Source organism: Athene noctua, chromosome 21, assembly GCF_965140245.1.
Source record: "Athene noctua chromosome 21, bAthNoc1.hap1.1, whole genome shotgun sequence".
Classification (NCBI taxonomy): Eukaryota; Metazoa; Chordata; class Aves; order Strigiformes; family Strigidae; genus Athene; species Athene noctua.
This window is the reverse complement of record NC_134057.1, coordinates 8,544,572-8,560,480: the sequence shown is the minus strand read 5'-3', so window position 1 is coordinate 8,560,480 and position 15,909 is coordinate 8,544,572. Positions and strand designations below refer to the sequence as shown.

General features: G+C 41.4%; 1 protein-coding gene across 1 annotated transcript in view; it reads right to left on the bottom strand.

Moving 5' to 3' along the window:
- The window catches only part of ANK3 (ankyrin 3), a 218,046-nt gene that overhangs the window by 152,532 nt on the left and 49,605 nt on the right, over positions 1-15,909 (bottom strand). Inside the window, exons 2-4 of the mRNA XM_074924321.1 lie at positions 2,096-2,197; positions 1,540-1,638; positions 1,054-1,152 (exon numbers count right to left, since the gene is read on the bottom strand). Of these exons, the coding sequence (XP_074780422.1) occupies positions 1,054-1,152; positions 1,540-1,638; positions 2,096-2,197 (300 nt within the window). The remainder of the gene's footprint in view (positions 1-1,053; positions 1,153-1,539; positions 1,639-2,095; positions 2,198-15,909) is intronic.

Below are 15,909 nucleotides of genomic sequence, written 5' to 3'. Positions count from 1 at the left end.
ATCCATAGTTTCTACATTTTTTTAAGCCAGAGTTTTTCTCAGTTTCATTTTACTGCTCTGCTCTTAACACCATCACTCCTTTGGGTTATTTCAAATTTTCTATAATTGACCTAAATATTCATTCAAAGGATTTGACCAAATTTAACAGCTCTGCATGCCTGCAGTACCTCTGTGTACAAGGAAAGGGGATGAGCTCAGTTAAGCCTGAGACACCAAATTATGTGAAACAGGATCCCTTTCATTTGAACAAATTCTCTCCCGTGTTCCTGTTCTATCAGTATTTCTTCTGACTGTAACAATTAGCAGCTTCTAGGACACTGGAGGGCAGACCTAAGGCTGAAGGTACATGCTTTGCTGTGCTGCCTGTTACACAACCACTTCTAGTATCCCGCAAACACCCCTGGATGTGCCTCCACTTTCTTCATCTCCAGGGGTGCACATCTGTGTGGCTTCTGGACAAGTTCAAACAGAGATGTTATTTGTATATTTTATGGTGGATGTATGTTATATATTTATGTATATTTTATGCTGGATGAGGTGGGCAACTCGGTGCAACTGATCGTTGACATCCCATGCGGGAAAGGACCTGAACACAATCTGGGACTTCACCTATGGGCAAGAACAAGACTCACTATGTCCATGATGCCTCTTGGTACACTCTGACCAGCTGGTGAGGGGTAGAGCAGAAGGGGGGAGAGCTGGAAACATTTTAAAGTTTCAATTGTATGTTGAGTTACAAGGTGGGAATGAACTCAACATGACACTCACTAAAATGCCTGCTTCAGTAATAAAGTTGCAGCTATGTGTTTAAACTTTGTCCTTGCACCTGTTGTCAGTTACCTACCTGTGTGGAACAGCCAAAAAATTATGTTTTGTTTTTGGTTTTTATGTTTACATTCATCTTACTGTCTGTACCAAACCATATTTTCAAGAGGCAGTATTAACACAATGAGACCTAGCAAACATACTTCTAATATTATAGTTTATAAACAGAGAATTATTTTAACGTCAGCAAAGTTTTAGATAGTACCAAATGGAGAAATATTACTTTACCTGAGACTGTGCATTGACATTGGCCCGATTTGTAACCAATACTTTGACTACTTCTGCTTGTCCAGCGAGGGATGCTATGTGCAATGCTGTGTTTCCTTTCTGAAATGAGAGAAGGTGGTTATTCGGAAAGAGTACAAAACCTGAGCTTGAATACATGACAATGCTACCAAGAATGTATTCTACTTCAAAATATAGTATTTCTTGCAATACAATACACTTAGCAAATACTTCTAATGGGTAATGTTATTCTAAAAGACATGGACAGAAACCAAGAGAGGAATCTACAATCTGTTCAGTGAATCTCACCCCTAGTAACCTGTGACATTTGCTATAGTCTAAAAGGTTTCTATTAAACCATTATTGAGACAACTCCACCAGTGGAAGATGGGCAATGACTGCTGCAGTAGTGTCTGGAATCAGTTGCCCGACACCCTGTGCCCATGTCGTCAGTGTGAACAAGAGAACAATTAGATAGGCCTGACTGACCTTTGTCGCTGCATCCACACTAGCACCTCGCTGTATCAGTTCAGAGACAACTTCTACGTGCCCTTCTTTGGAAGCGAGATGGAGAGCATTCAACCCATTCTGATTTTAAAAAGGAAGGAAAAAAAGGAAAAGCAATAGGAAAGATTGGCAAAGGTTTTCTGCATAGCAAACACATCAGGAGACAAATAACCTAGTGAGAAGACTGCTTCCAAAAACTACACGTATGTAAACTTTACAAGAGCTAGATCATAAGGAAAGAGAATGAATTGAATCAGGATATACTAGCTCTGGGGTCTCAAGTTCTGTGTGCTGTCCCATGATCTGATGTCATACAAATGGAATGAAAGATAACGTTAAATAGCACAACATTCTCCAACTGGAACTGAAATGGTGTCTTGGCAAGGGGCAAAATAAAGGCTTAATTGAATAAAATATGTAAACAAGGCTCATCAAAACAACCTTAAGTTATCATTGACATGAAGTGCAAATATAAAGAGATTTGAGAAATAGTGAGAAATGTATTTATCCAGCAAATTTGATCAAAATAGTCTTCAACCTGATTTGAAATGTTGATGTCCACTCCACTTTTTAAGTAGTCAAGAGCCTTTTCCAAGTTGCCAGCTCGAGCAGCTCTCAGGTAACTTGCATTTGTGTCAGACTACAAGAAAAAAAGGAAAAGTCCCATTAGAAATTACAGCACACTATAAAAATACCTTCCCTAGGCAAAGAGGTGACTAGTGATACAATATATTGGTACATACGTTTAACTAGAAATGAAAGGATCCCAAACTTGCCCAAATATGGGTCAAATCCCACCCTCCTTGTTTATGCAGCCTCTGGTGTAAACAGGCTGTCTGCCTGGCTAGGCAGCACAAGATTTGACTTCATATATAAATGTGAATTATGCAGCACTGTCTAACATGCAAGGCTAGTAGCCAGGGACACATCTGGTGCCCAGCATGGAAGACAAACGCGGTGAGGCTCAGGATAGGACTCCATGGAAACAACTCTGCTCTTTCCAAAAGTGCCACACCACCTTTAATGTCCAAGCTGAACAGACTGGAGCAGTACTGTGAAATCTCGCATGACAAGATTTTTAAAAATCCAAAATACTTGATGTTGAAGGACTGGACTACCTGAATGAAAAAACCCATGATTCTACAAATTAAGGCTTTTTAAAATCTGATGTCTGATTAAATTTTGTTTCATTTTCCATCCTTCCTGATTTTTTTTACAATATCTGTCCACATTCAGTGTAGTAGCCAGAAATCCCTAGGTACAGTGCTGTTACCTAAACAGAATTTTACTTTTTTTCAGAGTTTGCTTTAAAGATAGCTGTGGAAATTTGCTTTATGATGACTTCAGCTTGAATGTGAGGATGGCAGAAAAGATGCTTAAGTCATGAAAGAATCACTGGAAGTAATTCCCTTCCCTGGAGGGTTTTAACAACAAGTTATGCAAATATCCACCAAGGATGGTTTAGAGATAATGCTGATCCTGCCTTGGAGCAAGTGCAATGTACTGGGTTAGATTTCAAGAGGAAAAAATTGTATAATCTTTGATTTTATCTGCACCAAGGCTTTCCCTGGCATCTTGGGCAGTCAACACATTTTTTTTGGTGCTCTCTTCTCCATTGGTATAACAGGATTTATCTTTTATTTTTTTTCCCTTAATATCATTTCATCACAGGCTCACATCAGTACAACTTTAAGTGCTTTATGATACTTTAGGGTTCTGAAAGAGTGAAACAATTTCCTACAGAGAAAAAAATTCAGTAAGTGCTGAAAGGAATACAAAACACCCTGGCACCAAAGTTCAGTTACTTACCCAGTGCTCAAATAATATTCCACACCCCACCCACCCCCGTTTTCTGGATTTGCTATAGACTTTTCTCCTCTCTCATCAATGCAGTGGCTGCAAACTGAATGTTCTGTTCAAGAATTGCTTCAAGCCCATCTGAAGTCACCTTCATGTGCAGGATGAGGCAATCTTGGGCATAATGGCAGCAAAATGGTAAGAAGGCATGAAGTCTGCTTTCTTCTTTGTACCACTACAGGCTGCAAGACTATTTTACTAGTACTTTCAATACAACAAGCTCTCTCTTACAAGGAGAGAACCATTACTTACGGACTCTTCATATTCTCACGAGTTTTGCACCCATGGAATTCCACTTTGTTATGGTAAAGTTACTAGCTTACAACCTTCCTTGCTCTTAATCATTATTTTCTAAGCACGCCAGGCTCATCATTACAAAACAACTTCCTTGATGTGCTCCCAACAAAACAGCCCCCAAATACCAACGTTCAGTTAGGGTTTATCAAAACCAAAGGGCTGCTACAAACTACATGGTCAGAACTGCAAAGACTATGGGGAAGAATAGCTGCCTCGAGAGGCACGGTAAAACACTTTCAGTTGGAAGATCATCTGAGCTGTGCAATGCAGATTATTACAGGAGACAGGTCATATTTTCAGTGCTTAGCAACAGCAGCCACTGGGGTAAAAAACAGGTCAGCATTTTATCAGCATTACTAAAGGTATGAGGGAGGACTTAATAGACCGGGAGCCTTTTTTGTCCCAGTGTGATGGCATGTCTGTTTGGCACAGTCAGCAGGTGGACGATAATTAACATCAGCTGTTTACAGCTGCTTCTGGGTGGGGAAGGGATGCACCAGAGAAGCTTGCTATGGAAAATCAGTTCCCGCCAGCCACATTAATGCACGCCAGACAAGAAACACTGCTCATACTCCGAAACATTTAAACCTTTCTATTTGCTCAGACAAAATGGAGGCAGGGAGGAGGCGGAAGGAGTGATAAATAGCTGATAGTCACATTAATAGCTAACTGCTGTTTCACTGCAGCAGGAGAGCAATGCCTATGTCTTTTAAGGACTTCTCTTGGAAGCACTTGCTCGCTAACAAGAGGAAGGGCAAAGGTTAGGTCACACTTCCAGCCTATGGACATATAAAAACGTTTCCAATCAAACCAGCTCAGGTGCTGCTAAGTGATGCACAAATCTATTCCTGAAATCCCTCAAACAAACAGCATGTCCTCCTTTGGCAGTCACCACTCAAAACTCACTCCTTTTCCTCAAACTGTCCAGAAACATCCCTGACACCAGCAGCCAGGCCACCGCCCGAGCAGCGGTGCTGGTGGGGTGCTGGGCAGGGTGCCACGCTCCCCCGCCAGCCTGTCACTGCTCTGACAGGGACTGGCTCCCAGCACCAGGGGCACCCGACAGAAAAAGCAGCGCTGACATGCGCAGGCACCGTGGCAACAACTTGGAAGCACCCCGAGAAGCTGCCATTTAACAGCACGCTGGGGTAACACAAACTCTCCCACACTTCAGCTGATCTGCGCTGGCACTTCCAGTGTCCACCTTACTGGTTTCCAGTTACATGAATGCGACGTGAGCTGAGCTGGTAGTGTGTGAAACCGCATGAGCAGCCTTAGCAGCCAGGGTGTAACACAGCCCTACGCATTGAGAAGGGGAAAACCTTTTTTTCCTGACCTTAGCTAAAGCTCCCAAGCCCTCAGGCTGGGTTAACTCACCTCAGGCTGGTTAACTCACCCTTTCTGGGCCACCATGCACAGAAATTTTGAGATTTGCACAGAGGGATAACAGGCTGAGGTTGTTCAATTGTGCAAAAAGTTCAACAGGGTTTCTGGGATTCTCTCCATTCATTACAGTCTCTGCCATAAGCAGAAACAAGCAGTAACATTAGAGAGAAAGGAGAGCCAACATCTTTGGAAACCAAAAGCAATCCCAGCCTCTCTAAAAGTAGCATTGCCACCTTCCACTTTCCCTCCAACCGAGGCATTACTTCAAAACTGCTCAGATAGAGAATAGTCTTGCAAGCTTTCTGTACTTTGCAAAATGCCTTGAATACCCTTGTTTTTAAGATATTCCACTTGCAAAACCCAGAAGAACCAACAAACGCTATCCAAGTTTTACAAAAGCTAAGCGTAGGGGTCAGTAAAAGTTGATCAAAAACATCAAACCAAAAATTTTCACATTTCTGAACCCAAAATTTTCACAATTTTACATTTCTATTTTAAGCCTGAATTCAGTGTTGGGTTTTTTTGATGGTTTTTTGTTTGTTTGTTTTTTTTTTTAATACCACAATAGAGTAGAACAATGTCATTTCCAATTGGCACTGTTCTGTTGAAAACAAAGCCTCTTGCAGTCCCTGATAGAGCCTGTAATTCCCTCTGTACCCCATGGACAGGAGCAGCACCAGAGCCTGGGCTCAAATCACTGAAGGATTTAAAAGATCAAACAAGCGTCACCATAATGTTAATTATTTATCTGGACTGCCATCATGCCTGGAAGCCCATGTCAGAGACTGATCAAGGACCTGTTATATTAAATGCATTAAAAAACACAGTAGGGGAAAAACAGATTATAGGTTTCCAACATTCACTCAGGACACCCATGCAGGTAGGTGCTCCCTCTGTGGGGAACTATTCCCGATACACCCACTCCCACCTTCCATGCTAGTCAGCATCCAAAAGACAAACCCCACACAGTCAGCATGTCTACAAGACATTACTTAAACTTCAGTATTCCTGAGAGAGGCATTCTGTATGCTAGCAGTCTATTTAGATTCCTTTGTTTCTTTTTTTTTTTTTTTTTTTGGTAATCAATCCCACCATGAAATGAAGATAAAAACTGGCTTTTGATTCTTTAGTGTCTTGAAAAATATCAAGAGAACAACAGGCATGGGACATACATCAAAGCACCCTGAATCTTAGATGTTCTTGGAGTCAGCCGCAAAGATTGCAGCCCTTGCTGTGTGTTTGCACAGGACTCCTGTGTCAGGCTGTGTCCCCAAAGCCTTTCCCCACTCCCTCTTGGGTTCCCTGGGGATGCTACCTTTTCAATCTCTATATTCGGATTCAAATTAAAAATCAAGATTCTTACGAGTGTTTTAATTCTTGGAGAAACAGACCTCAGATCCTGTGCACAACATTTAGTTCTGCAGTGGCTATTCAGACAATGTTTAATAAACAGTGGATTTGCAAGAGTACCAGTACTGATGTGTGCATAACATCAAGCTTTTTCTTCACAGATGGTATGACTTCTCCCCTCTCCCCCTGTAATTACTTGGAAGAAAAAGAGACTATTTCTAGTTTTAAGAAATGTGTAAATGCAGATGATTGGCTAATGAATGCAGTTTTTATGCAATGTGTATGTCTTTTAAATTTGTGTATTTCACTTTAATGTACTATGCTATAAAAATTCAATTCTCTAATGTACAGCAGGCTGATGAGCTTGCAGATGGTGGGCTGCCTGCAGCCCACAACAGGTTTTCCAGGCTGGAGCTCATTTCAGCAGCCTTCATCCCAGGGACATCTCTGGAAAGGGCTGAGGCTGAATAAGCCATGCTGGCAGCAGTACTCCGTTTCCCAACACTTCTTCACCGTAAAGGTCCTCCAGTCCTGCCACACGATGGATGTGACGTGCAGGGGTAAGACCCGAGAACTCTTTCCCCATTCTGAGGAAAAGCTACACGAGTTAAAAACATTTCTGTTACAGGAAAGACTAACTCCTAAGTCACGTGGATATTATCTTAAGCCTCCATTTTAAACCAGAAAATGCTGATGCTGACTCACGCTAGCAAATATATATATTTACCATCTTTTTCTCCAAGTGCTCCCAGTGAAGTAAGAGATTAATTATCATGATGAAGACAAAAACTGTTACGAAATTTGCAATGACTGTTAACCTGGGGTCTGGCCTGGCTTTTCCATGGGACTAGAGAGGGTCCTCTCAGGAATCAGAGAATATGTATTATTTAGTGAACCCTCAAAAGTGCAAAGCCATTATTTTCAATGTGCACAAGCCACCCGTCCCATACTGATGGTATTTTTATTATGCTCATCTCTCGCTCTCCTTTGTGTTCTGCTTACAGTGGCTTCTTTTTCAGATTAAAAATCCAGTCTTTTTTTCACGTTTGGTGCAGGGTTTTGTTTTTCACTCCATCTTTAACAGTAGCTGTTGTGAAGGGAAACCCCCAGCAGGTTCCCATTGTGCCGGAGCAGGATGCATTCTGGCTTGAGTCCCAATAAAAAGATGCTAACCATGCCTAACATTTGTTGTGGGGGGAGGCAATGACCTCATTTTAAGGGATGAACTTACGTTACTTCCATTTGGAAATGTGCTTGACAAAACTAGTCTTGCAGCAGCATGAGATGATCTGAGGAAACGGACAGTAACATATTTTTTGTGTTTTGATAAGGGTGGGCTTACTGCAACCGATGACATTTTGTTTTTTGCAGTAAGGCTCAACTCTGATGGGCACTAAGCACTACATCAGAAATTCGAGGTCCTTGCAATTTCTTAGATTTTGCTCCTGTGTTAATTTAGAATTTTCCTCCAAGCAAATACATTACACTCATTCGGTAAGGGATGAAATTTTCTTTCCAATAAACTATATTGGCCAGTTAACAGCAATGTCTGAACCATGTGAAATAAATCAAGCATATAATTTTTGGGGGAAGACTCTTTATCCATCCTCCGAGCAGCTGTTTCCGTTGTATCTCCCTACTACCTCATAACTAAATCTATATTAAAAAATTTCACCTGTATCTCCTTTATTAGAAAGGGGACTGGTTGCATGGGATAAGATGATCTTTGTGCAAACAACTACAGCTGTACTCGTGCTTTACATACCATACCACCATACGTGTTCTCTTGTGATAAGAATGTGACAGCCTGGGGCCAACTACTATCTGCAGTTCTGCTGCTAATTATTCTTCAGAGAGATGCTTTTGGGATCACAGCTCTAAACACAACCACAGGGCAACAGGAAAAGCTCCGTTCTTACTGCCTGACAATTCAAAGGAAGCCTCTTTCAGCTAGGGAGGGCCAGCTATTTTAAATATGATTGCAGAATGAGAAATGATTTAATTATTAGTCAAATTCCAAACAAAACTAATTGTTTGCCCTATCATGGAATTTAATTTTCAACTTTCTTTATTCATATTATTGTATTGTGCATGATAAAGTTGCCAAAAATATTAAACTATTTGGTAAGTCCCCATAACTGGCCCTATTCCAACTATGTAGCCACAGTATGTTTTCCACAAGTTAAAACTACACTGATTTCAGGTTGCATGAAACCCCTCTTCTTGGTCGCACCCGAAGAGAATAAAACACCTCATATTTCTGCACATGAGTCTATAACCAACTATATTTGCACTAAGGCTCTGTCCCTGTACAGCAGTCAATCTTAACATGCTTATGGAGAAAATATTTCCTGAAATTCACACAGTTCAAAACAAAGTGAAACATGCATTTAAGATTCAGCTCCTCCTTTCTAGAAATCCTTGACCAAGCCAGAAAAGCCTTCAAGCAAACAAATAAGTCTCTTCCCTTGTGAGATCACAAGACAAGGTAAGCCACCACTGATGTGCAGGTTTAATACAGACCATTTTCAAGCTCATTTGCACCACTCTACCTGTTAAGAGTCTGTCTTGGAAAATGATGAAACTGCACTCACCACTGAAAATGAACCACTGTATTGGAGTGGAAGATGGTGGAAAAGGACCAAGAACCTGAGATGTTAATGCTGGTATGTACAAGAATATTTCAGAGCTTCCAGTACAAGAGGTGTTTAGCCCCACCTTTAACAGCATCAAGGGGTCTAGAGTGAGGTGTTTGTTTGCAATGACAAACATCTCCTGCGAAGCTATGATGCAGCTTTCTTACTGTGTAAGTTGCTTTGACTTTAAGCATGCAGTCTTCTTCAGCAGACGATAAATCTAGTCAATCCTGTGATTTATGATGCAACTAATCCAGCCCCGGGTGTCTTTAAATGCTTGAATGACTGCTTCCTAGGAAAGTTCAAGTGCAAGATAGAAATGAAAAGTAACTGTTAATCTTTTGATTTCCTACAAAGAGCAAAAGGGGTTGTGATTTCCAGGGCACTAAAGTCACTCCAAAGTTAGATGGGAAACCCTTGCCTAACATCCACGTGTAACATGTTGAACATAACATCCAGGTTGAAAATGTCCCTAAAGCTGTCATCTCCATATAATTTACTTGTCACCACAGATATTCAACAAATATAAAACAATTTAACTGCAATTTTAGCAAAATTGAAATCTGACAACCCAACTGAAAACAGCTGAACAGATCAAACCTGTCCCACGGGGAAAATGTTCAGATCCTCAGAGACGAGGATCTACGTTACTTCAATACTCTTTGCCACTTTGCACAGAAGAGATTTTGAAACACAAGCTTGATGTGTCAGCTTCACCCGAAGAAATTACAAAAACCATTACTTGTATGAATGTGTTAAATTAGTAACACCAAAAGCAAGATCTAATTTGCCAGGACTACAAAGTCAACATACATCCACACAACACACGCAATCTTTCTAAGTATGCATGAACAACAAGTCAAAAGAATTATTTTCTGTTAATGGGAAAATAAGATTGCTTTAATGCTGAATTTTCAGCTACCAGATTGCCCTGTATGAAAAGACAAACTTGAATGACAGGGTAAATTGGAACATACTCTGTTCAAGATCCTAAACCCAGTAAAATCTCTGGTTTCACCAGTGAATCACTGTACTTCGTTAGAAGCGTGCAATCAGGCAAAGAATCAGGCCCTTTGTGGTCAACTCACATGTATAATCAATGAAAAGGATCTGATAAGAGTTGAAGGCAAAAGATTTGAGCAACTAAAATACGAGATTAATTCTCCAGGCTGGCAGCCTCAACTTCTAGAAGTTTATTTCAAACTCTGGGAAGAAACTCCTGGGCCTGTAATGACTCATCTCTCACTCTCTAAAGTTTTCCTATCATACACTTAAAAGTGAAAAACAAATCATTGGCTTTCATAACTGCTACCACAGTCACAAAGAGCTAGAGAAGGGCTAGATGTTCTTCAAGGATTTCTTCTTATGTCTGTATTCACCTGAAGACGATAACTCTCTTATATGTCAACTAGATGAGATGCCATTGATCTCCTCCCTGCTATTTTTCTCTCAGAAACTGTCTACCCAATGAGCATGGAGTAATTTCAGCACATCTCAGGCTCAAATTCTAAGCCATTTCCACGCTAAAGTCACATTCTTCAGATCACTGCATGAATTCTGTCAGTTAGTCCACCTCCTGTTCTCTGTGTGCATCTGATTTTGGAATCAGGATCCAGAAATGATAGGAAAAAAATTCACCAACCCTCCTCAAAATTTTTTTTAACTGTATTTATTTGTCTATAATTTCAGATGGGGGAAAAAAAAAAAGTATAAACCTAAATCAAATCATATTGCTAATTTTAGGGAGAGAAGTTATTCACTCAAAACAAGCTCACTACAGAAATATTATGTAAATATGCTTCAATCAGATGTGGTGAAGTGGAAGTTACTGGTAATAAAGTGGAACCAACTGCATGTCAGTGGATGCATAACACACATAAATATTCCCTAAAAATACTGTAGTAACAAGCTATAGAAACAACAGACAAGCTACATAACCTCTTCTGCAGCTAAACAACCTATTAAGAACTTTCAGTACAGTGAATTCAGAAGTTTCTTGATCTCTTTTTGCCTTTCCACTTCATACCTGCTTTTGAATGCATCTCTCATTCAAAACCAAAATAATTCTGCCTTGGATTTTTGAACATCATTAAATTGGAAGATCATCTGATGATAACCAGTCTAGCCATTTCTGAGGTAGCAAAAATATACGCAGAAACACACAAGTATTACAAATCCCCCACATAATTAGAGTTTACACTTTTGTAGGCTTGAGTGAATTTGAATGGCTAGTTTTAAAGCTATCTACTAGAGTTTTAAATTTTTTGACATGTTGTTCCAGATTCTTTCAGGAATTACAAACCTTTATCTGTTTATAAGCGCCAAAGCATAGGTTTCCATAGCAGGGAACTTCTATCAGAAGTTATATCTATCTATAACTTCTGTCAGAAGCAAAGAACCTCTTCCAATTTACACACCTGAATACCTTGTTCAAGAGGGTCTTTGGCTGGAAAAGCCCATGTAGCTCATGTGACACATACAGAATCTGAAGGGTCAGTGGAAATTATCTGAAGAGCCTTCAGGTACTAAGAGGACTACTGGGGCAAGTTTTGCAACACAGACATAAATCTGGTAATAGTCAGTTCTGCAGGTCCGGTTAGAGGCATCACATGAGCTCTGTCATAGCAGTTTACCTTAAGAGAACTTGTAACATTTACAGAAAAATCTGTCCTGACACCTCTTTGTAGTACCGGCGTTCCTCAGCTGTCAGTGTGGGGACCGCCGCTGTTTAACAGCTTTGTTGGTGACAGGGACAGTGGGATTGAGTGGGACTGACACCGAGCTGTGTGGTGGGGTCACACGCCGAGGGCAGGGATGGGCCATCCAGAGGGACCTGGACAGGCTGGAGAGGGGGGACCTGCAAACCTCATGGAGTTCAACAAGGCCAAGGGCAAGGTCCTGCCCATGGGTCGGGGCAATCCCCAGCACAAACCCAGGCTGGGTGAGCAGTGGATGGGGGGCAGCCCCAAGGAGAAGGACTTGGGGGTAGTAGTGGATGGAAAACTGACTGTGAGCCAGCAATGTGTGCTCACAGCCCAGAAAGGCAACGGTGTGCTGGGCTGCACCCAGAGCAGGGTGGGCAGCAGGGCGAGGGGGGGGATTCTCCCCCTCTACTCTGCTCCTGTGAGACCCCCCTGGAGTCCAGTGTCCAGCTCTGGGGTCCACAACATAAGGAGGACATGGACCTGCTCAAGTGGGTCCAGAGGAGGCCACAAAGATGCTCAGGGGCTGGAGCACCCCTGTGAGGACAGGCTGAGAGAGTTGGGGGGTTCAGCTGGAGAAGAGAAGGCTGCGGGGAGACCTTAGAGCGGCCCCCCAGGGCTGAAAGGGGCTGCAGGAAAGGGGGGAGGGACTCGTCATCAGGGGGTGTAGGGATAGGATGAGGGGTAATAGTTTTACACTGAGAGGGCAGATTTAGATTAGAGATATAAGGAAGAAATTCTTCCCTGTGAGGGGGGTGAGGCCCTGGCACAGGTTGCCCAGAGAAGCTGTGGCTGCCCCCTCCCTGGCAGGGCTCAAGGCCAGGTTGGACGGGGCTTTGGGCAACCTGGGCTAGTGGAAGGTGGCCCTGGCCATGGCGGGGGGTTGGGACTAGATGACCTTTAAGGTCCCTTCCAACCCAACCCTTTCTATGATCTCCTGTGAAATATATATGTCTATACAATGGGAAGGAATTGATGGAACCAATCAACTAAAGGATTCAAACATCTCCCTGTAGCCAAAGATTATCTGAAGTACGTTTTGGTTGTTCAGGAGGAGGAAAACCTAGCTGGCATTTCCCAAACTCATGAGAGCAATTTCACACAGGAGAGTTAACAGTTCCAAAATGCAGAAGCTGCACAACCTACCAGGAGGCAATTTTAGTCCCGGTCTGGAGATGTAGGAGACCTAGTGGAGAATACCGTAAGTGAATGTGGCTGTGCCGGCTTGGCCACGTACTTCTACAGGAGCTGAACTGTGCTGCTGACCATAACGTGCTGCATCTTGTTTTCCATTTGATTCTGCTGTCATGGATATGACCCAGTAACTCCAGATCCATTCTGTAATCTACCACACTACTATAAACCCCAAAGGCAAGGCAGAGCAAATCCGAGCAGTGTTACCCACACTGCTGTTTGTTACTGTTAGAAACACTGAGGAAAATTTGTCTTTCTCCCCAAAGTGATGCCATATGACATGGGCAACAGTGCCGTGTGGCCTGCACAGAGCAGTGGGCCTGGACACAGGAGAGCCTCCACATTTCCTAGTGCTCCCTTTCTCCTCCTCTTTCGTGATTAAACACTGACATGCACTGTTGTGAATTTGTGCAATGGCATGGAAAGTTCTCTCACGGCATTTGTTAGGGCTGTCTGGATGAAATGTGTTCAATGGTGTATGCAGCAAATGTAAAGTAGTTTACAAGTGGTTTTTTCCTCACTCCACATGTTCCAAGTTTGAGGATTAGCTGAGATTCCAATGGGAAAATTGTTTTTCCCAGCTCAAGCACCAAAATCCATGAGCAAAAACTACAAATCAGGGCCCTGAAATTGTTATCAAGAATTTTAAACTAGAATCAAGTTCTGACTCTAAATACAAGATTCTGTTTTGAAACCAAAGGAGGAGTCTAAACCAGCACTAGGATAAGGCTAGGACCAGGTTTTACAGGTGAAGACAGGATGAAAACAGGAACAGTGAAAATGATCTTAGCTGTATGGGGTCTTGGAGATGAACAGAGGGGGAAAGAAAACACAACATAGCTCAGTTTTATTCTTCAAGTGAGAAAAAAAATGACCAAATATACAGATAAACCACTGCAGATTAGATGGTGCCATTTTCACACACTTTTCAGTTACAGAACTGAACTAATTTTTTTCTGGCTTTCAAAGACACTGTGCACTAGGTGAGTTGGAATTCTGTAGAAGAACTGTGATGATCTGAACATCTCAGGAGGGACTTCTAACTTTTTTGATAAAATAAAACCAACAGAACTATTTGAAAACTTTACTTCACCCTAACCAGACTCCATAGTTTATTTTCATCTGAAAATTACCGCTGTTTCTTAGTATCAGAATGAAGTATATTTAGAAAACACATCATTGTCTAATCGAAGAAAATAACAGTATTTCACTAATGAATCAAAGCTTTCCAAACTCGGCTAAATTACATTACTATTTTAATAAACCAGACTTAATATTAGTTTTCAGTTTAACCACTGAAGTGAAGGTCGGTTTATTACACACTTACAGAAATAAGCTATGGCCAACAACATCTCCCCTAGCATTTGGTGATGGAATAAGCCATTACTATTCAATGTTAACTGAAGTAACACTTTTGAATAGCAAATCTACAGGATAAACACGCAGCAAAGTAGAGCTTGTTTCTCCCTTAAACCTAAAACACGCACAGCAACCTACAGGAGATTTAAATATGTACGGAATGAAAATAGAATTCACCATAAAAAACATCAGCAGGAAAAAAAACCCTTACAAAACAAATATATACCGTACCCCTTCTCCGTCACTCAACTCCCATTTCAAATAGCTCCTACCTTCAATAAACAACGTATATACAAAGAGAAAGACCAGTTTCTATGCAACTTCTAACAAAACCCTGTAAAGCAAGAGTAAATACCATTCCGTTGCAACACAGAGGGGCAGAGCATACTGCAGACCAGCACGTTGCCAATGCCATGGCTCGAGGGCAGCGAGGTTTTCAGTTTGCTCTACTCTCCAAACTGTTGCACACAGAAACTAGCAGGGCTGCATCGAGTTCTGTACTACTGGGGCTCATACAGAGCATCAGCAAAGATGTTTATCACCCTGAAAATTGATATTGTTCTAAAAAACCAGGAGAGAATAGATAATGTTCTCAGGACTGGGGAAAAAAAAAAAAAAAGGGTTTAATACCATAAAACATACGAATCTAACAAAATCTTCTCCTACAAGAAATTGCTTCACAAAGAAAATCTCCCGAATAAATTCATTTCCACTAGTACTTTCAAAACTATGTAAACATTTATGAACAAGAAAACTAGCACCAGAAAACAACCAGAGTTTCAAAGATGGTTTTTAACAGGGACCAACATCCCAGTGCTGTGTTGACAGCAAGTAAACAACAACATACACGTTTAAGAGCACTCACCGCAGTATTTTTTCAGAGCACAAAGATATTGCTGACACGGAAATTAGCTAGTAAACTGCTGGGTGCTATACCATAGGTAATATCTCTGACTCAAAAATAAATACAGCCATGAATTGAGACTTCCACAAGGCTTGGCGCTCATTTATATTAATAACACAATACCACATTTTCCTGGGAACCTGGAATTTTAATTCTGCAGTGAAGCAGCCTGGAGAACAATTGTTTTAACTGATGTGAATAACTCAAAGCTACTGAAGAACCTCAAAGCCTAGTTCAGAGGGTACAGGGATGTCATTTCACAGCAGCTTACTCACTTAAGCAATTTTTAAATCACACAGGGAGCACCTTGGAGGTCACTGGGACTATCCCTGAGAGTGGGAGTGATATGGGTGTCTCCTTACAGGTCACTACTAGCATACTACTAGCACTATATCAGGCTCCTTTCGAAGTTTAATTGCCCTATGAATTGTCAGTAGAAGAGGTGTGTTATTGAATAAATGCACCATAAAAGCATAGATTTCAAAATATGCAAGATTTGCTAAAACATTTCAGTGAACAAAATTGTTACGTATATCTAAATTATTTAAGGCCCTGATTGCAGAACAAAGCATTACAAAGTGTTTCGGCAATTTTAATCAGCGTCTTCTACCGTGTCCTGGACAGCATGTAGCCATTGGTAAGGAGAGAGAACAAATAATTCCATGTA